Source organism: Pygocentrus nattereri, chromosome 16 (assembly GCF_015220715.1).
Source record: "Pygocentrus nattereri isolate fPygNat1 chromosome 16, fPygNat1.pri, whole genome shotgun sequence".
NCBI lineage: Eukaryota > Metazoa > Chordata > Actinopteri > Characiformes > Serrasalmidae > Pygocentrus > Pygocentrus nattereri.
The window spans coordinates 14,974,617-14,993,354 of record NC_051226.1 but is presented as its reverse complement, the minus strand read 5'-3'; the positions used below and the strand labels follow the sequence as shown (position 1 = coordinate 14,993,354).

The 18,738-nt window shown below is 39.4% G+C and overlaps 2 protein-coding genes across 7 annotated transcripts; both read right to left on the bottom strand.

Moving 5' to 3' along the window:
• Positions 1 to 1,306: 1,306 nt before the first annotated feature.
• Positions 1,307 to 6,183, bottom strand: LOC108439623 (potassium channel subfamily K member 13). 5 transcript variants are annotated; one of them, XM_037546295.1, is made up of 3 exons: positions 5,430 to 6,183; positions 2,330 to 2,935; positions 1,307 to 2,218 (listed from the first exon to the last, which is right to left on the bottom strand). In XM_037546295.1, the coding sequence occupies exons 1-3, from the start codon at positions 5,773 to 5,775 to the stop codon at positions 1,923 to 1,925; spliced, it is 1,248 nt and encodes a 415-aa protein (XP_037402192.1). In that variant the 5' UTR covers positions 5,776 to 6,183; the 3' UTR covers positions 1,307 to 1,922. The 5 variants fall into 5 exon arrangements, with proteins under 5 accessions (XP_037402192.1, XP_037402191.1, XP_037402190.1 ...); XM_037546294.1 differs by having other exon boundaries at positions 1,307 to 2,255; positions 2,346 to 2,935; XM_037546293.1 differs by having other exon boundaries at positions 1,307 to 2,265; positions 2,350 to 2,935.
• Positions 6,184 to 14,663: 8,480 nt separating this feature from the next.
• sdhaf1 (succinate dehydrogenase complex assembly factor 1) lies at positions 14,664 to 16,450 on the bottom strand. Of its 2 annotated transcripts, none has more exons than XM_037545766.1 (2): positions 16,294 to 16,450; positions 14,664 to 15,225 (listed from the first exon to the last, which is right to left on the bottom strand). In XM_037545766.1, exon 2 carries the CDS (start codon positions 15,194 to 15,196, stop codon positions 14,948 to 14,950), a length of 249 nt encoding a protein of 82 aa, XP_037401663.1. In that variant the 5' UTR covers positions 15,197 to 15,225; positions 16,294 to 16,450; the 3' UTR covers positions 14,664 to 14,947. The 2 variants fall into 2 exon arrangements, with proteins under 2 accessions (XP_037401663.1, XP_037401664.1); XM_037545767.1 differs by lacking the exon at positions 16,294 to 16,450 and adding an exon at positions 15,773 to 16,283.
• Positions 16,451 to 18,738: the final 2,288 nt, after the last annotated feature.

The following is an 18,738-nucleotide window of genomic DNA, read 5'->3' as shown; positions in this document are numbered from 1 at the left end:
CAACACAAATACTTATATTCTATTTAATTTCCATAATGACCAATAAACCTACACATGCCCTTGGATGTTTTATATGTCATGTTGGTGGTAAAATAGTGGTAACAGTACTTTTAAAAGTTTTCTTTGGTAGCTATTTAGCTTTGCAATGCCATGCCAAAACACTATGTGGACAAAGGTATTGGGACACCACTCCTAATTACTGAGTTCAGGTGTTATAGCCACACTTAATGCTAACAGGTACACAGCCTTGCTCAGTGACTTTAAAGGTGGCACTTTCATAGGATGCCACCTCTGCCAAAAGTCAGTTTGTATAATTTCTGTCCTGCTAGATCTGCCCCGGGCAACTGTACGTGCTATTATTGTAAAATAGAAGCATCTAGGAGAAACAACAGCTTAGCCTTGAAGTGAATAAAGCCATGAAGAACTGCATGTTAGGAGCCTCAACAAACAAGCATAAGATCTGTACAATGCCAAGCATTGGTTGGAATGGTGTAGAGCATGCTGCCACTGGACTCTGGAGAGTGGAAACATATTCTATGGAGTAATGAACCAGCTTCTCTATCTGGGAGTCTTATGGACAAGTCTGGGTTTGGTGAAAGCCACAGTATATTACCAAAATCTTGTAGAAAGCCTTTCCAGAAGAGTGGAAGCTGGCATACCTGCAAAGGGGGATCCACTCCATATTCATCTCTATGGATTTAGAATGAGATGTCTTAAAAGCTCCTGCAGGTGTAACGTGTAGGTGTCCCAAAACCTTTTTCCATGTAGTGAACATCTATGACAAAACAGAACTTGAAAAAGATTGAACCTGAAAATTTTAGGCCAATAAAGCTCTTCTTTCTGTGATGTACCTTTCAGAGTCATTAAACATTGGTTCCTGGGTTCTATTACCACAACTATTACCAATGCTGAACAGAATGACTTTGTTTACAGCTTAACAGTGTAGTTATGAATAAATTTTGAAAATGTGATGGAATTCCCCTTTAAGTCATGCTATATGTTGGAGGTCAAAACAAGGATTCAGCAAAAGTGCAAACAGCTATTTACAGTACAGTGTATTATCTACATTACATTCACCTGTATATAATCTGTCTACAGATACAGTGCAACTCTACAGGTCTTCACTTAGGTAATGTTACATGATAGTAATCATACAAAATTGCAGATAAACTCAGGCCAAATCTATTTCCAGCAATTCTGATACCAGAATAAAAGTTCACTATTCCATCAATGCCAGATGTTGCAGTTTGCAGTCCAGAGCTGTTAAAAACTAAACTCTAAAATATTTGTATTCACTTCAGTTAATTTGTTTTTAGGGGAACACTTACTATCACTGACAGCTGCTGTTAAATGATGTCGTATCATAAAGTGTCGTTAAATGACTCGACACTTGTCTTCTCCATGCATGGTGCTTTTCTGAGAGCAGCACGCCAGCGGCTGCACATGGCTCTTGTAAATCAGTCGTTTTTTTTGAAGAGTCCCTGAAGGAGCTCTCCAGAGGCCCAGTCTGATTGCTCACCATATAAGCCAATCACTTCAGCTTCTCAAAGTGACTCCCAGATGAGCTGATACAATTGAAATGCCAAATGTTACGTTTCCTTTCCGAGCAGATGTGAAACTTCAACTCTGGTCTCCTCTACAGAGGAGAGTCATTCATGTAGAGCCCACCACCTTGGTCATTTGACAAGGCCTGTCTCTAGAAAATCGAAAGAATTAACTACATTAATTAGGCAAAGCTTAGGAGCTCACATAGCTTTGTTGTAATCTACCCCATAATTCATATCCCAAGGAGTTGTACTTTGAATGACATTGTACCATCAGATTGTGTTGGCCTGTTTTCTTTAAGCATGGCAACATTCAGGGCCCCAAAACTATATTGGTCGATACTGTTCACTATGTTCCACGTATCCCCTCTTGTGGAACTACCTGTCCACACTGGTCTCCTGTAGCCGATTATTCATGATAGCGAAAGCTCCCACTCCACCAGAGAAGCCATTTTGGCGAACATGGCTCTGCCTCGGATTTCCGTGGGCAGTCTCAGAGAGCTGCTTTTGCAGAATTGCCAAAGAAACCTTGTTGGCCATAAAGTCATTGACTGAGATCATTTCTCCAGACAGTCTGCGCCCTGTTAGATAACCTCCACCTGGCCCCGGGCCAGCATCAGTCTCACTATCGCATACTGTTTCCACTGATGCATTAGTGAAACGCTGCTTCCTCGCTGCCTCATTTGCAGGGGCAGGATGCACAGCATTGCGCTTCTGGGCCCTCTGTCGGGGGTGACCAGGTGGAGGGTGCTGGGTGCGGCGCTGGCCAGGCAAGCAGGGGCAGCAGCAGCAGGGGCAGGCCCGCCCTTGCCTCCTGTAGGTGTGGCCTTGGCAGGGACACTGCATCCTGCTACAGTCCAGTTTAGCCAGGATCCAGTTCAGCGTCTGCTTGATGATAATGGAGATGACGTTAAAGAGCGAGTAGATGCAGCAGACGCCCATAAGGATGAAAAGGCAGTTTCCCAGCCTGTAGGCCTCCTGATTCTTGTAGCTCTCCCTTTGGCTGCTCACCAGGTCCCCGAAGCCAATAGTGCTGAAGGCCACAAAGCAGAAGTACAGCGAATCAAAGTAGTCCCAGTCCTCCATGGCTGAGTAAAGCGCTGAGGCACAGCAGGCGATCACCAGTGCAGCAATGCCCAGAATCAACATCACGTAGTACACAGAGGGCTTCCAGCCCTCCAGGCTGTCATCCTCACCACGGGCCTCCACTCCCCCGACACCGGCCCGCCGCAGCTGCCTTTCATGACACCAGCGCATGATATATGCCAGCATAGTGATAATACGTTCCAGGAAGAGGTTAAAGAAGAGGATAGTCGCAGCACAGCCGATGAGTCCATAGAAGATCAGAAAGACTTTACCACCAACTGTGGCAGGCGTGGTCATGCCAAAACCTGCAGAGGAAAACATTGGGATTCATATCATTGATGTGCTTATGATTTAATTAAGGCTATATTCAGCCAAGAGTTGGTTTTAATAACACTCAAAAAAGTTAATTATGAATGGTCTGAATGCTTTATAGTCAACTCGAAAAATATTGGCAAATAAGTAAGAAAAATGAGTAAAAACAAATCTTTATCAACTAGATGTTACACAGTAAATATTAAAGAAAGCTAATTTTTCAATGAGGTGACATTACTCAGAAACAAATAAATAAATACAAGTGAATATAAAAACACTGGGCCTTCACCAACCATTCTTATGAAGAAATGTCTTCTTAAAACCCACCTGCACAGTTTTCATTAAGATTCTGACATTCACCAACGTTTTCTTATTTGGGATTTGTTCTCAGGTAAGAACAGAATCTAAGTTAGCTCAAGAGTACAAAGGTGTGAACATTTCTACAGTTTAAGATCATGTCATGAATTTGACGTAGACCTTTTCTTAGGACCTTTCTCAACAACAAATATAAAGAAAAACTTGGAAAGGAAAATATTGATGAATGAGACCCATTAAACATATTTTCTCAAAAGCACTGCCATAGTTCCTGGCATGCCTACACTTTTCATGAAGAAATCTATTATGGATCCATTTTTTAGAAATTTTATTTTACCTTTTTTAAATGTGTATGAGTCAAAATTAAAGACATGCAATTACTCAAGAGGACAAACAGATTAACTACAACATCACAGGAACTTTTTTTACTCTTTGGATCCACCTCCCCACCCATCAAAACAAAGTCCGCCCACATAATTAACAGGGCCCAGGGCAGCTGACTGAGTTCACCAGTACTACTAAGCATAGAACTTACCAGTGCAGGTTGCTTACCGGATTCTGCCATGTCTTCTTAATAAGGCTATGGTTTAATGTGGTTTAGGGGAGGGTCTTATAAAATGACTGTCAAACCTTCTGCTCTGTCCTGCAGTTTTCCAACTAGAATTTCTCAGGCGGGTGGTAAACTTGTGCTGATGCCACAGCTAAAAGACTTATTATTGTTCTACATATTTTCCATGTTATCTGTACTAGCACTAAAAATATAAATTCACTAATACACCTTTAATGACACTTCTTTAGGAACTCTTACATGGTCACCCACAACATCTTGCTTCCCTGGAGTTTAGTCATTAGATGACATGCAAGCCAAACACCGTTAGTCATCTATTAACATGAAATAAGAAGATACCATGTTGGCCTTCATAAACCAAGCAATAGCAATAAAAAATAGCTTCATACTTTAAAATACCACCTCCACTATTACGGCAATATTCAGAAGTTTCAAACAACTTCGTTATGAACTGAAGTGTGTGCTGCCCCACACAGTGGGGAGAATGGACTAAGAGTCAAAACTCTCAGGATCACAGTTAGTCAGTTGCAGAAGATCATAAAAGACATGCCAAATCAGGTTCCATGGTCAACAGAGACACAAATTTTGGTCAGGGTCAAACAAAAAAAAGTCTTATAGAACTAATGAATTATGAAAATGACTTCACCATGTACAGGTGTTCTAAAATGGATGTCCCCTGCATTTTATGTAGACAGTGACGTTTTGTTCATTTGTATAATTCACACTATGTTACAGAGTATCCTAAGTCACACTGTCAATTCTGTGCATTTCTACCTTAACGAAGACCTGGGCGTAGACTGAGTGGAATGACAGATGTTTTGTGGATGTATTTACTGAAACAATTTAGGTGTCTATTAGCCTCTAGTGTTTGCTAGCAATGTTAGCCCTGTGGTTCCAGTTCTGAACTAAAGAAGCAAAATTTGGACAACAAACATTGTCTTGGCTGACCGACTGCATCTGAGGCCAGTGGAAAATTGTACAAATTTTCACACCAAAGTATTTCTTTAAGGACATTAGGTATGCATGATTATTCTGAAAAGTGTGAGATAGAAACTGAGACACACACACACACACACACACACACACACACACACACACACACACACACACACACACACACACACACACACACACAGGGACTTGAAAATAGGAATCATAAATTTCCCATTACTGAGTTCATGCTCTTGATGTGAACAAAAACAAAAAAGACGTGTCCAATTCTAGTCCTATAGCACTGATGTCCAGCACACTCTGGACATCTGGTAATAATGAGTTGATTCAGGTATGTTTGAATTGAAAAAATCACCAAACTTTGCTGTACCCTTAACAATAAAGATGATTCTTCGAAGATCCACTTTTGTTTATCTAGAGAAAATCTTTCGATTCTTTAAATAACAATTTTCATAAAAAGGATGTGCGAGTGTGAAGAACTTTATGGAATTCTGTAACATGCAAAGGTTTTTTTTCCCTAGAATTGTACATCTGAGCCAAGAACTATTTAGGAACCTTTATATTTAAGAGTGTGGACACCAGACCTCCAGGACCAGAGTTGAACACTGCATCATAGAACAATATGGATGTACCTCAAACAGAGTGAAACTCACCTATTGTGGAGATTACTGTGCCAACAAAGTAGAAAGCCCCAGAGAAGTCCCAGCGAGGCCTGAAGGCATCTACTCGGATCCCAGTGACGAAAGCTTCCTCATACTGCCTCAGCAGAACCTGCAGGCTGTCCAGACTGAGCCTGTGCTGCTGGGTGAAGTTGGCCAGCTGTTCCTGCCAGCGCTGGTGAGCCTGCAGCTCGGAGGGCCGTTCCAGGGCAGAGAACACAACCGCCCCACACAACAGGTAAAGCAGGATGAGTGCCGCCAGCAGGCCAAAGCGAGCATTGTCCTCATTCAGGTGCAGTGGCAAGCAACAGCTGCTGCTGACATTCGGTCTCCGAGGCATGACTTATGCACCAGTGGAAAGTGACACAAGCAAGCAAACATACACAGACACAAAGAGTACACACACATACACAAGACAGGAGGGTCACCTACAAGCAAAAAGCTCACATGCGTGCAATTACAGATGGTTTAGGACTACTTGGACAAGGCTATTGTGCAAAATAAGGGATGTCTCAGGGAGCCTGTCCACTAACACACACTGGATTCAGATGAATTCAACAACATATTAGTCTCTCCAGTGGAGCAGCGGTGAAGACACAGGTGAAAAGAATAAGGAGGTAATAAAATATGATAAACGTCCAAGAGCAGGGCTTTAAGATATGCCATTCTGGGCTGCAGGTAACAGGAGGCAGTTCAACCCCAGATGGCTATCTCTGCCCATAGCAGCGTCCAAGTTTGACAAAGAGCCGGTAACAGTGATGTGTTTCGGAAGAACGACCAAAATGAGCCTCAACCATCCCTGCAAAGACAACATTGTTATTTTTGACTGGGACAGCTTTCCACTGGCAGCATATATGAAGAAGAAGAAGATTTTACTGGCAGCGATCGTTATCAAGACTTTTTTGCATAATTATGCTGATGAGCATCTAAGTAAGGCATTCAAAGAATATAGCTGTTTAAAACAATGTCTATGATAAGAGGTTATGCTAATGTTTTATTATATCTTTTGAGAAGCAAAAATTGTTTTACGAGGTGTTAATAACTTCCAGAGACATTAACAACAGCTAACGCATGACAACAAGTAGTTTTGATGCCGTAAAGCAACTTTCCGAGATGTATCAGCGCTCTGTGCACAAAGAAGAGAAATCCTGAGCCACTTGCCTGATGTCTGATTTAACGTCCAGTCACACGCCTCGTCGCTTTAGTCACAGTCCCGTTAATTGTCTTCAGCGCGGTAAATCCAGCAGCCCTCATTGAGAAATGCCGCTCTTGCTGGCGCAGTGCTGGCCTGCTGGAATCGTGACGGCTGTGTATGTTCACAGTAGAAGAGTGAAGTGGAGGACAGCAGCAGTGAGAGGGGGAGAGACGGAGAGCTAGAGGAGGGGTGCCAACTCAGGGACTGATTGCTGCAATTGGCAAAGATTTTAGAAATGCATCCTGCTTTCTAACCTATAATCATCTTTTTTTCATCTTCACAGAAAGACAACAGACCTTCTTTGAGGAAAGGGCGTTGAAATCTATTTGCATTTCTTATTTTAGCTGCACTGAATAATGCAACAATATACATACCTACAATTTCCATGTCGTTATATGTAGTCTACATATGATCCATATGTCTGTTTTAAATATACTACTACTACTACTACTACTACTACTAATAATAATAATAATAATAAATAACTATGGTTATTGATGTTAATTAATGCACTGATGGTAGTTCACAGGGTATTTCAGAAATCAGGATTTCTCAATTTAAACAAACCCAAATGGGAAAAGAGCTGAGGGACATTCCTATTGGACAATTCTGGTTTATGGCCAAGTGAGCAATCCTGCTTTGTGAAACACCCTCGCATAATTTATTATTATTATTATTATTATTATTATTATTAATTTTACCAGTATTATAGCATATTATTTGAAGTATATAGTATTATTCTTTTTATTATTGTTGCTGTCATCACTGTTATACTGTTATCGCTGCATCCTTTCCAGGAACATTCAAATGAAACTGCAAGTAACCTCAGACGTGTAAAGGAAATGAATGACGTTTTGTTAACATTAATGTATTTAGACAATCTTACTACATCTTGGTGTGGCCAATATGAAACTATCTCTGCGGTTAAAGGTGTGAGACCCAACAGGAACATTATCCATCTGTAATATAAAGATCGCACTCTCTATCCAAACACAACTACTTTTACCATTTGCTTAGAAACCAGGAAAAGCGCCTCATGAGTTTTTCCTTAGTTGCAGTTGGAGACTTGGGTAGGAGGCCATCAGATCATGCTTTGCTCTGCATCTCTTGCTTTACTGACATAAAGATATTGTTTCGTTTGATGTTTTCTGGCTGAAATAAACCCAAACACGTGGAGACAGAGTGCTGCTCTTCCTCTATTGTGCTCAGATGGCAGACTGGCTGAGTCTGTAGTGCTTTGTTCTCTCTGACCAGTCACCCATTGCCTTTCATCTTGGCTGCTAGCTCACAAGACACTGTCCCCCCATCATTAGAGTACTGGCCGTTGCCTCTAAGTGCCCAGGTGCAGTGGAGAATCTGAATCAAAAGAGTATAAAATGTTACACTATTTTGAGCATGTTCTTCTATTCTTCTGAGTTTTACGTGGTGTATCATCGCTTAGTAAAGTGTTCAACTGCAAACGTCTCTCATTTCACTCCATAAGCACTGTCACTAATCAACTGTCGGGGTTGCGGGTGTAACGCTGCCTAAGTCATCAAGGGATCTGAGAAATCAATCTGCATAATGGGATTCATTGCAGGTGCTGTTTGATGAATACAATGATGAACCAAGGCCTATTATAGTCTCCCTGCGCTTCTTCTCTATCTCTTCTTAACCCACCTGTGTCTTTTCTTCTCCTCTTATCCAAGTCTTATGTGTTCATTAATTCTATAAATACTAAACACAACAGACAGTAGAAGACAGAACTATAATAATCCGCCTATCAGTGTAATGGTCTTTAACCAAAGATTACTGATTCTTTGTCAAAAAAATGACAAATAAATAAAATAATAAATAAACCTAATTAAAGACGTTTTCTATTGCTGCAAATAAACACAAAGACTGAGCCTTACGTGTTAATATTATTGGGACACACAACAACTTTATTACATTAGTAACAATTTACTTAATTATGGCAAATACACATCAAACCTAAAATGTACATTAAAGGTAAGGGTAAAGCAGTGTTTCACCAGTAATCAAATCCACACAACCTTTTCCTCCTACACCACATGTAGTTGATCAGCAAAGACATTTCTGGATTCTAAAATTTACTTCTTTAGTTTTAAACTGGAGCTACAATGTGGCTAAACATAATGGACGTCTCTCTCACCCAAAAAGATTTTCTACCTTTCTCTATTAGCCTTGTACCTCCCGTATGAAAGCCAAGCAGCAAACTTTAGACATCAAACATCTTGGCTGCTCAAATACATTTTGTGGGAGGGAAAACCTGTGTACATTTGATTTTTCTGTGAATAACTGCTTTAAAATATAACTGGAAAGATTATTGAAAGAAATATAAATTATTTTTTACAAAACGTACAAAAATCATACATTTAAAAAATAGCAAAATTTAGAAAGGGAAGGAGAGACCAGGTGAGGCAGAGAGAAAGAGGTCAGCAGCCATGGTCAAGTGTTCAGAGGAGAGGAGCAGAGTCCAAGGCTTGAACTTTTGAGGCAAACAGAAGCACATTTTTCTCGACTTCTGCGTTCAGCTCCCTCTGAGATGCCCGAGGATTCCTCCTCACAAAGTCAGCCACGCGTTCAATACATTCTTTCTGTGGACACATAATTAAAAGTCAACAAGGCTCTTTATGTATCATCACATGGAAATTGGAGGACGTTATTAGCATCACTGCTTGGACGACATGAAGGATTTAAAGCAAAAGAAGACTTTAGCTTCACCAGACAGACCTACGCATTGCAACACTGTAATATAAAAATCTGACAATACATCATGGAGAATATGGGTGTACACTAAATTTGATCACTAACGCTCTCCATAGTATGTTCATGTCATTCACCAAACTCCTCGTGGCCCCAGGCTCTTGTCTCTTTAGAATGTTAAGCAGGGGCATTTATACACAGGTAATTATTTTCATTAATTCATTCAAAATTGTTCTGATTATCGTGAATACATCTAATAGGCAAATCATGGACCAACTTGCACCCATATATGGAGATTATATTGAGATTATACATGGTGTAGCCTTTTATGGAGGACTGTTTTTGAACACCATGAAGAGCCAAAATAATATTAATAGGTACAGCTTACCCTGTAAGCATCCACTTTATCTTGCCCAGACAGTCTGTGCAGGATTTCTCGTGCTACTTGCATGCCAGTAACAGTAGTAAGGAAGTTTTTGCACTCCACACTGTCAGTCTTAAGCCAGCCAAGTAGAGCCAACTGCAAGAACCAGAAAATATGGACCATCAAAGTAAAATCAGCTAATAACATTAACATATGAAAGGCAGATAAATGGTCATAGACGTCTGTGTGTCTAAGTAAGGAGGTCTTAGTATAAGTACAGAAAGAAAGAGATCCTTATAATTAGGTTCTTCAATGGTTATTCAACTGTTTATTTGTAAAGGAACTGTTTATATAGTTGTTTTACTTAATAAAAAAAGTGCCTGAATCAAGAGTATAAAACGTTACACTATTTTGAGCATGTTCTTCTATTCTTCTGAGTTTACGTGCTGTATCATCGCTTAGTAAAGTGTTCAACTGCAAACGTCTCTCATTTCACTTTTTCCTTTTTCACTGTGTAAATCCGCTGTATACGGTTCTTTAAAGACCCTTTTTTTTAATGGAGTACCAAAAATATTCCACAATTGTTACGAATCAAAGAACCTTTTTTGGTACTACACACAATTTTGGTACTCTGGATCCCTTGTCACTAAGAATGTACCTGCTTTACATCCTATCACTCAAATATTAACTAATTTGTTCATTTAAAAGGGGCAAAACACATTAACAAATCATTATTTCATAATGGATAGGAAATTGATGTTATATATTTTTAAATTAAATGAACAATATTTCACACAGATGCAAAGCAAAAACTACAAGGCAGCATGAAATGGAGCTTAATTACAGATCACATAAAACAAATGAACAGACAATAACATGTGGTATTATGATATTTCTCCTTACAGTTAAAAACCCTCACTTTGTTACAATAAGCTTTTCTGGGGATATCATGGATACTGCCAGTGTTTCAAAAGCACTGGACACCTTCATGTTTCATTACAAAGACACCATAATTACTCATGTTCACTTGGATTAAGTGCAAGCAGTTTGTGAGAGCTGTATAAAAGATCACGTACTCTGATTTCTGTCTTCTGTTCCAACTTACCAAACCTTAGAAAAACGAAATATCGTAATACTAACTATCGTAATACGGACTGGGAAAAAAGTAGTGATGTTAGATTTTTTACCATATCGCCCACCCTCTGCATATCACACTATTAGTGAAAAGATCATGTTTGCACTACTGCTAATCCATTAACCAGGCTTTTAGTCTTCTGAGAACACATTTTAAATCAGATACTAACCTCCTTACAATGCATGGTAGTACAGTCTGAGTACATATTGACAGACAAGACAGAACAGACCCACAAAGGAAATTGAGAACAAGAACATAAACAAACAGCTATGAAGGAGAGTAAACTGGTAATAAAGGAGTAAAGCGATTCGTTCTGCAGTTACTGACCTGCTGAATTAACTGAGCGTCCGACATCTCGCTGCTCGGGTTCGCCCTCGAATCCGCCATTTCTCAGCTAAGAATAAACAAAGTTAAATGAGAAAAAAACAAACCTTAAACACTCAGAACCACCACAACCGCTAATAAAACACAGAACTTTATTAGCCGGCCATAAAACAATCTCCTCACCGACCTCTTTTCACTTCCTGTTTACACAGGCGGCGGCCTGTCAATAACACGTCGTTTAGATATTACTGCCCTCTACTGGCCCGACCACGTCACAGTCTCGCGCGATATACATTTTAAAGAGCCCATGTCCCACTTTTTTTTTTGTATTTTCATTTTTTCCATTTTGGCCCACTTATAAGCAGTGGTGGACAGTAACTAAGTAAATGTAATTCGTTACTGTACTTAAGTAGTTTTTTCGTGTGTCTGTACTTTACTTAAGTATTTCCATTTTGGGCGACTTTTCACTTTCACTCCACTACATTTCAAAGTCAAGTATCTGACTTTTTACTCCACTACACTTTGAGAAATCTGTCGTTCCTTTTGGTTTCTGTGTGTATAAAAATGTAACATGTCAAAACGAAAGAAGCGCAAAGCCAGAGCACCAAGCAGGGCACAGCGGTCACTTTGCTCTGAGCTTGTTTTGACCTGTTGGTCACAGCAGTCACTCTGTTCTGAGCTTGTTTTGACCTGTTGGTCATACCGACCCAGTGCAGCACACGGTTCACCGTCAGCACAGCAGCGTGAAATTTGGGAGCACACACGTCCCTAAATGATGAACTAACCTAACTTTGTGTAAATAGAGCACAATATAGAAATATGTCCACATATGCAGTCGTGACTGGCGTGTTTCTTATTTTCTGAATTCATACAAACACTTTGATTTTATAGTAAATTAGTTTGGGTTAGTTTATGTTTATGAACAGAGACCTACAGATCAACATAGTAAAGGAAAACGTACTTGTGATCCTGAGTTTAAAGCCAGTTTTTATTCACTTGTAACTAATTTATAAAGTAATCTTAAACTGAAACTTTGTTTGTTTGTAAAAGTGATTTCAGAGCCACTCGGTTCTCCCTGATGGAAACTGTTTACCTTCAGTGTTTTGTGCTTATGATCATTTTAATAGACGTCAGCGTCACTAATTAATTACGTTCTATTAAAAGACTGGTTTACCAAGAGAGACACTGGAGGATTTTCACCTAAAATGAGTTCATGAAGCGAGTCTTGTTACAAAAATGATAACAGGACATCAGAGCCATAATTAATCTTTTAGTACTTTTACTTTCGATACTTTAGTACATTTGAAGGCAAATACTTTTGTACTTTTACTCAAGTTGAGGTCTAGAGTAAGGACTTCTACTTCTACTGGAGTAATATTTTACCTTGGGTGTCTCTACTTTAACTCAAGTACATGATTTGTGTACTTCATCCACCTCTGCATATATGGCTGATATGGTTTTACATACCAAAATACTCTTAACTCACTTTAACACAACCATTTCCAGGCTATCTTTATCCCCTAGAATTAAACATCCTGTTCTTGTCACTTTGCCTTTAGACAGATATATGTAAATGATCACCGTTTTGATTGGCTCTATTGCTCAATCAAAATGCAGACCAATGAAAGAGTTGAAACACTCTTCATAACTTAAATAGGTGGAGCTAAGCTGCTGTAGACTGAATAAGAGGACATATGTCGATATGTAGCTGTTTTAATAATAATATTTTTTGGCATTTCGGACAGGCTTGTGCAACACGCCAGTCCTCCATGTGCCGCAGGTGGTGTATCGGTCGTACCCTTTTTTTTTTTTTTTTTTAATGAGCTAATTTGCTTATTTACAGTTTTGAAAATATAAGTACAGGCACAGTGCAACTTAATAACAGGTTAATGCATTTACAAACTGAATATCGCCCTTTCTTTTATGTTGATCAGAGAGTTGTAAACAAAACCATCCACCCTGATTGGTCCTCACCTGTAGCCAATGGAATTTTAGGTAACAGACAATGAATCTGAATCAGTGCACTCCTCACCAAAGGTCACAGTAAAGGCGCATGGAGGGCGCCCCTCAGGACCCCTTTGAACAGCAACATGAAAAATGTCACTGTATAACCAATGTATGCACAATTGTGGACTGCAGGCTGAGAGTGCCATTAGGGACTGGGCTTTAGTTTGTATATATGAACTGTATGGACTGGTGAGTGAATAGCACATTTTAAAACTTTAACCATGTTTACGTACTACATCAGTCCATTATTAAAGTTTAAAATAATTTTTCCATGATACAGGCCCTTTAACATTTAATGTGATCATACAGTAGGTAGATCATACAGTACACAATTTGCATGCAAATAAGACAATGTCACAACCCTGCAAACACATTTATTGACACCTAAACTGAAGCTTAAATGGCTCCTTACTACCTGTATCATGCACAGTATGTCATAAAACTATGGCTGCTACACCCAAATCACGCACTAATTGCTAGACATATCGTGCAGCTTATGGCTGAATATAATTTGCTTTATATCAGACATATAATGTGCCATTTGGGTGAGGTAGCTGTTATTTAGTGAACCACATAGTGCACTATATAGGGAGCAGGGAGCTATTTGGGATTCAGCCCTAGTTTAGCCAAAGATGTTTCCAAAATAGTCCAGATTGGGATTTCAGATTGCTGTAGTCTACTCAACATAAGGGAACGCTAACAGTGTCTTATTTACATACTTAAAAAAAAAAATTCAGTTACTCAAGAGGCATCAGAATGATGGATATATTACACGCATGTCATAAAATTCTACAGCTGGCTGCCCAGTCCTGCTCCTGGAGATATACCAAACCTGCTCTGCTTAGCTGCCACCCTAATCTTACACACCTGTTCCAAGTAATGAAGGTCTTCAGGGTCTGAACATTAGAGCATTAGATCTGAACTCTCCAGCGCGGTAGATCTCCAGGACCAGGACTGACCAACCCTGCTCTACAGGTTTGTCACATGGAGGAAAAGAAATCCAGAACCAAGACATTCTACTATTCTTACAGACAAAAGCTACAACATTTACTTTACTTTCACATAGACAGATTAAGATTTAGCTTCTTTTTACGTTAAGCTAAAGCTATATTTCGGCACTATTTTCTCCTATTCTGTGTTTTGACAATGTCTTATCTCACAGTAGACACTCATTTTAACATTTTAATAATTAATGAAACAAATGTGAAAAAAATGACGTCTTGAAAGTGCAGTACTTGCAACAGACTATGACTTTGGACTGAGGTCACAAAGTAATTTTCAAATATTATTTACAGTGACATTACTATATAACCAGTAAACACTACTGATGTTTTTAAACTATTCAAATAAAAGTATAAAAGTTCTGGTTTAAGAAGTACAGAAAAATGATCATTCACTATTACTGACTCCACAGTATTTCTAAAGGTGCTGCAGCAGCTTGAGACTTCACAAATTCTTGGACAAATGCTTTACTGCGGCACAGTAAACAAAAACATGGCCAGTTGAAAGAGTAACTTCATTTATTGGGCTGTCTTGGTGTTTGGATCAGAGAATAAAGTTCTGGAAGTTCCCACTATACAGAGGACACATTTCCTGTTGTATAAGAATCTGATAGTGGGGTAAGCCAGCGTGAAACAACCCTGCCAGCCAAACAAATACATTTTAAGTAATTGTTTTTGAACTGTGTATTGCATTCATCATCAATTTAAAACAGAACAAAATGATTCTCTATAACTCAAACACTGTTCTCAAATGAATGATTGTCCATCACAGTGAATCAATCAGCTGTTCTCCTCCGTTTTGCTGAAGATTCCCAGCTGTTTGGTGTTTACATCTTTAAGCTGCTCCAGTTGCCGCTGGGCCCGCCGGCAGAGGTACTCTATATACATGACGTCTGTCTTTTTGATGGCAGCGTTTGCCCGGAACTCCTCACGTATCCTGGGTACGAACCCTGGTTTGGCTCGTCCCGCACGCAGAAACTGACGGTACAGTGATAAGACCTGTTTCTGTAACTTACTGTGGCGCACCATAGTGATATAGGGATCGTAGGAAGAGTAACCTAGAGAAAAAAAAAACAGACATAAGGGACAAAACCTAAAAAAGGGCAAGGACGCAACAAAGCAACAGCAGGTTCCATCTAATTCTGTGTAAAAACATTTTTACAATATTTCAAAAGTAAAAAAGGTGCAGCACGAGTGCTTATCTGCTCATGTAGATCAGTAACACTCGTAAAACCGTTTAAACCTATTTCATAAAAAAATAAATAAACAAATAAATAAATAAATAACTCTAAACCCTGTATGGTAAGGAAAACTTGTCCTGACTGGTGTGCAAGTGAGTCCTGGAGTGAAGGAATTTTGCAGTTATATGTGAACTAATTACATGTACTTTCACAAACAAATCTGGATTTTCGACTGTTGTTAAAAACCGTCTCCCTAGTCCCTCTATAGTGCACTGCACAGCACTTTAATCTACGGCTTCTACACCCAAAGTGTGCACTCAGTGTCAGACAGGGAGTTGTGGAGCTTATGTGTGAATTTAGATGAGTTTCATATTAGATATATAATGTATAATTTGGTTGCTGGAATCGTTGATTCGTGACCTACATGGAGCACAAAATGGACAGCAGCGAGTCACAGTCTCCGCCAGTCTGAGCGACGTTTTCTTCTGTGCTTACAGGTGAGCTCAGAGAACATGTGAACCGAATGAAATTTAATTTCAGATATGGACATAAATGAGCTACGGCTATGACAGCTATGGCAACATCTTAGCTCACAACGACGCTGAAGTTGGCTTTCTATTGGCAATGGCACAGCATTTAAGGTGGAACGGTAAAACTCGAACAAGAAGCTGGTGAATGAGAAGCTGACTTCAGCTTCTTTAAATCACAGCAGATGCTCAGGCATTTGAACAGTTTATGGATGAAAGCAGCACATAACTGACCACCATAAACAACTCCGTTACCTATCGGTCTTTAAAATGAACCTCAGTAAAAGAAGCTCAGTCTACTGACGGGACCAGATTCACGACGCAGCACCGTTTACTCAACTCATGGTAACCCAGCTAGTTATGTTCGTCCAGCCAGCAAAGTGAAGTTTATGCAACACAACGACGGTAACTGCTTTACCTGCTCTGTCACTGACCGGTCGATATCTGTGCTGCGTGTCACTGACCGTGACGAACGGTACTACGGGCAGAAATCATCCTACGACTTATTCTCAGCTTCTAACCAACTGGTTACCACAGTTTTGTCACGACCTTATTTTCTTCGTCGCCGAATACAGTTTCTTTGCAGCAGCGCCTTCTACTGGTTTGGCTGTGAGCGGGACTGTAGAGTAGTACCAAAGATACATAAAGTGTACATCTATATAAGTATATGTGATAAGTATATATGAGTATAAAGTATATATGTATATAAAGTAAACCAAGATGGTGCATGCCAATTTAAGGGAATGGGGCGATAAAAGGTTCTGTCTGAGGGTAAGGGGACGACTGCAAAACGCCAGAGGGCGCCCGAGCGAGTTCTCAATGTAGGGGAGTGAATGGAGCTAAACGGCTAAAATCGAAAAAATGAAAATAGTTTCTAAACACTTGTCGAGGATTTCCTTTAATTATGGAAATTAGAAATATGCATTTCACTGAAATGCCTACACATTTCCTTTTATCTATAGCATAAGGGTTTTGGGCAGCGGGACGCTAGCGATACTGTTACTGAGTGCTGATTGGCTGGCGAGCAAAGCAGCTTATTGGCTGTTCGCGCTCAATGACGTCATGAACATTCATATGAACATTCAGCGCTGCTTTAAACGTCTTTAACTCTTTAGTTCAAAATGGCTTAAAATATCAGCACCGTTAAAATGTTTAGTGCTATTATGTGTTCAGGAAATAATGCATTCTTTCATAGTAAAACGTTTAATAATTTATAAACTATGATCTCGCTCAAATGCTCCATATTAACCTATTCATTTTGGACTCGCTCTGGAGCGCCATCTAGTGCTTGGTTTGTTTTTTGTTTTTGGCGCTGGGTTCCATGTTCCAGCTGGCTGGTGGTAGAACAGAATTATGTGGCTGATAAATTCTTCTTATTATTTGGATCATGCACACATTGGATTAACGTCAATAATATGTAGCTTTTGTGGTTTATCAAACAAAGACACAGGCAAAACGCACAAGTGAAACATTCTCTTTTAATTAAAAAATAATTACTACATCATTCTGTGCAAACTGTAGTCTGTTCATTTCATCTTATAGCCTACAATTTTGAGATAGTTTGCCTCTATGACAGAAACAGGCCTACAGATGTGCAACAGTGCAATACATATTACATAACCTTTGACGGAGCAAACGCTTTTTCAACACAGTAGGCTAATGGAAATGGTTTCCTGAAGAACAGCTCTAGTTTATGCAGATACAAGTTTAGACAAGTTATACATGTATGCCAGTATTTTACAGTAATATTCACAGATAGCACGGAGTTAATAGCCATTCCTGAGCTCTGAGATGTCTGTCTATATTGCATATCCTATATGTTGACTATTATTGCACTTTAATCAATTGAACATGGGAAACTCCCCAGATATGTGGTTGTAATTGGTATACAATCCCTTCTTTTTTCACACAAACTACACATGGTCTTACTCATAGAGCATAAGATAAGACTTACAGTCCTATGCAAAAGTTTGGGCACCCCTGGTCAAATTACATGTTGGTTTTGTAAGTGGAAAAGGTTATTACATTTAAATTTAATTAAATTTTTAACTTCACCTGGGTATTCAGACGTTTGCATACGGCTGTATCTAAGTTGTATCATGTTATTACTTTTTACATAGGAGGTTATTTGTTATTGCATTATCCTGTTCACAGTATAATTCAATAATAAAGGCACCTTATGCAAATATATGGAAAAATGAGGCTTGCTGAACTACTTCAACAGACATGTAGGCTAACCTACATCAGCGAGGGAGGCAGCTTGAGCTTATATAACGTACAATACAACTTCCTAAAGATAGTTACTCTTATGTGGGCTAAAACCTGGCAGTAGGCAAGCTCCTCAACTTTACTTCAGTGGAAGAGTCATGGGAATCTGCACTTCTGTACTTTAATCTGACAAGAGTTAACGCCTTCTCATAGTTAACCTGACAGTGTTCTTGCATTCTTAAAAGAAACATTCTGGATATAACTTAGGGGCTCTTCTGTTTGTCCCTTTGGGTTAAGGGCCTCCAAACCGTAGTTGCAAAGCACAGGTTACAAGTGCTGTATAAAACATAAGTCACACAAGTACACCCTGTTTCTCCTAAACCCAGCCTGTCAAACTAATGCAAAAATACAACATAATATTAGCTAATTACATTTTGATATGTGTGATTTCTTTTTTTTTTTAAGCTGAATGAGCTTTTATCATGCAGATCTGTATTATTCAGCATACATTCTCTAAATATGCTGTGTAAAGTCTCTGGCTAACATGCTAAATAGATTACCAGAATTATCATTTGCTAAATAGATAGTTGAGAGCTGAAGTGATGCTTGCATGGGATCTTAAAGGAAATGATCCCTTCTCCTGCAATCAGCTATC

What these genes read in the sequence shown, in the direction of transcription:
- LOC108439623 (XM_017718119.2), bottom strand. Translation starts at nt 5,775, where the DNA reads ATGCCTCGGAGACCGAATGTCAGCAGCAGCTGTTGCTTGCCACTGCAC. An exon ending in CACAGTAATCTCCACAATAG is followed by an intron (nt 2,936 to 5,429) that starts GTGAGTTTCACT and finishes TTTCCTCTGCAG; the next exon opens with GTTTTGGCATGACCACGCCT.
- sdhaf1 (XM_037545766.1), bottom strand. Translation starts at nt 15,196, where the DNA reads ATGGTGCGCCACAGTAAGTTACAGAAACAGGTCTTATCACTGTACCGT.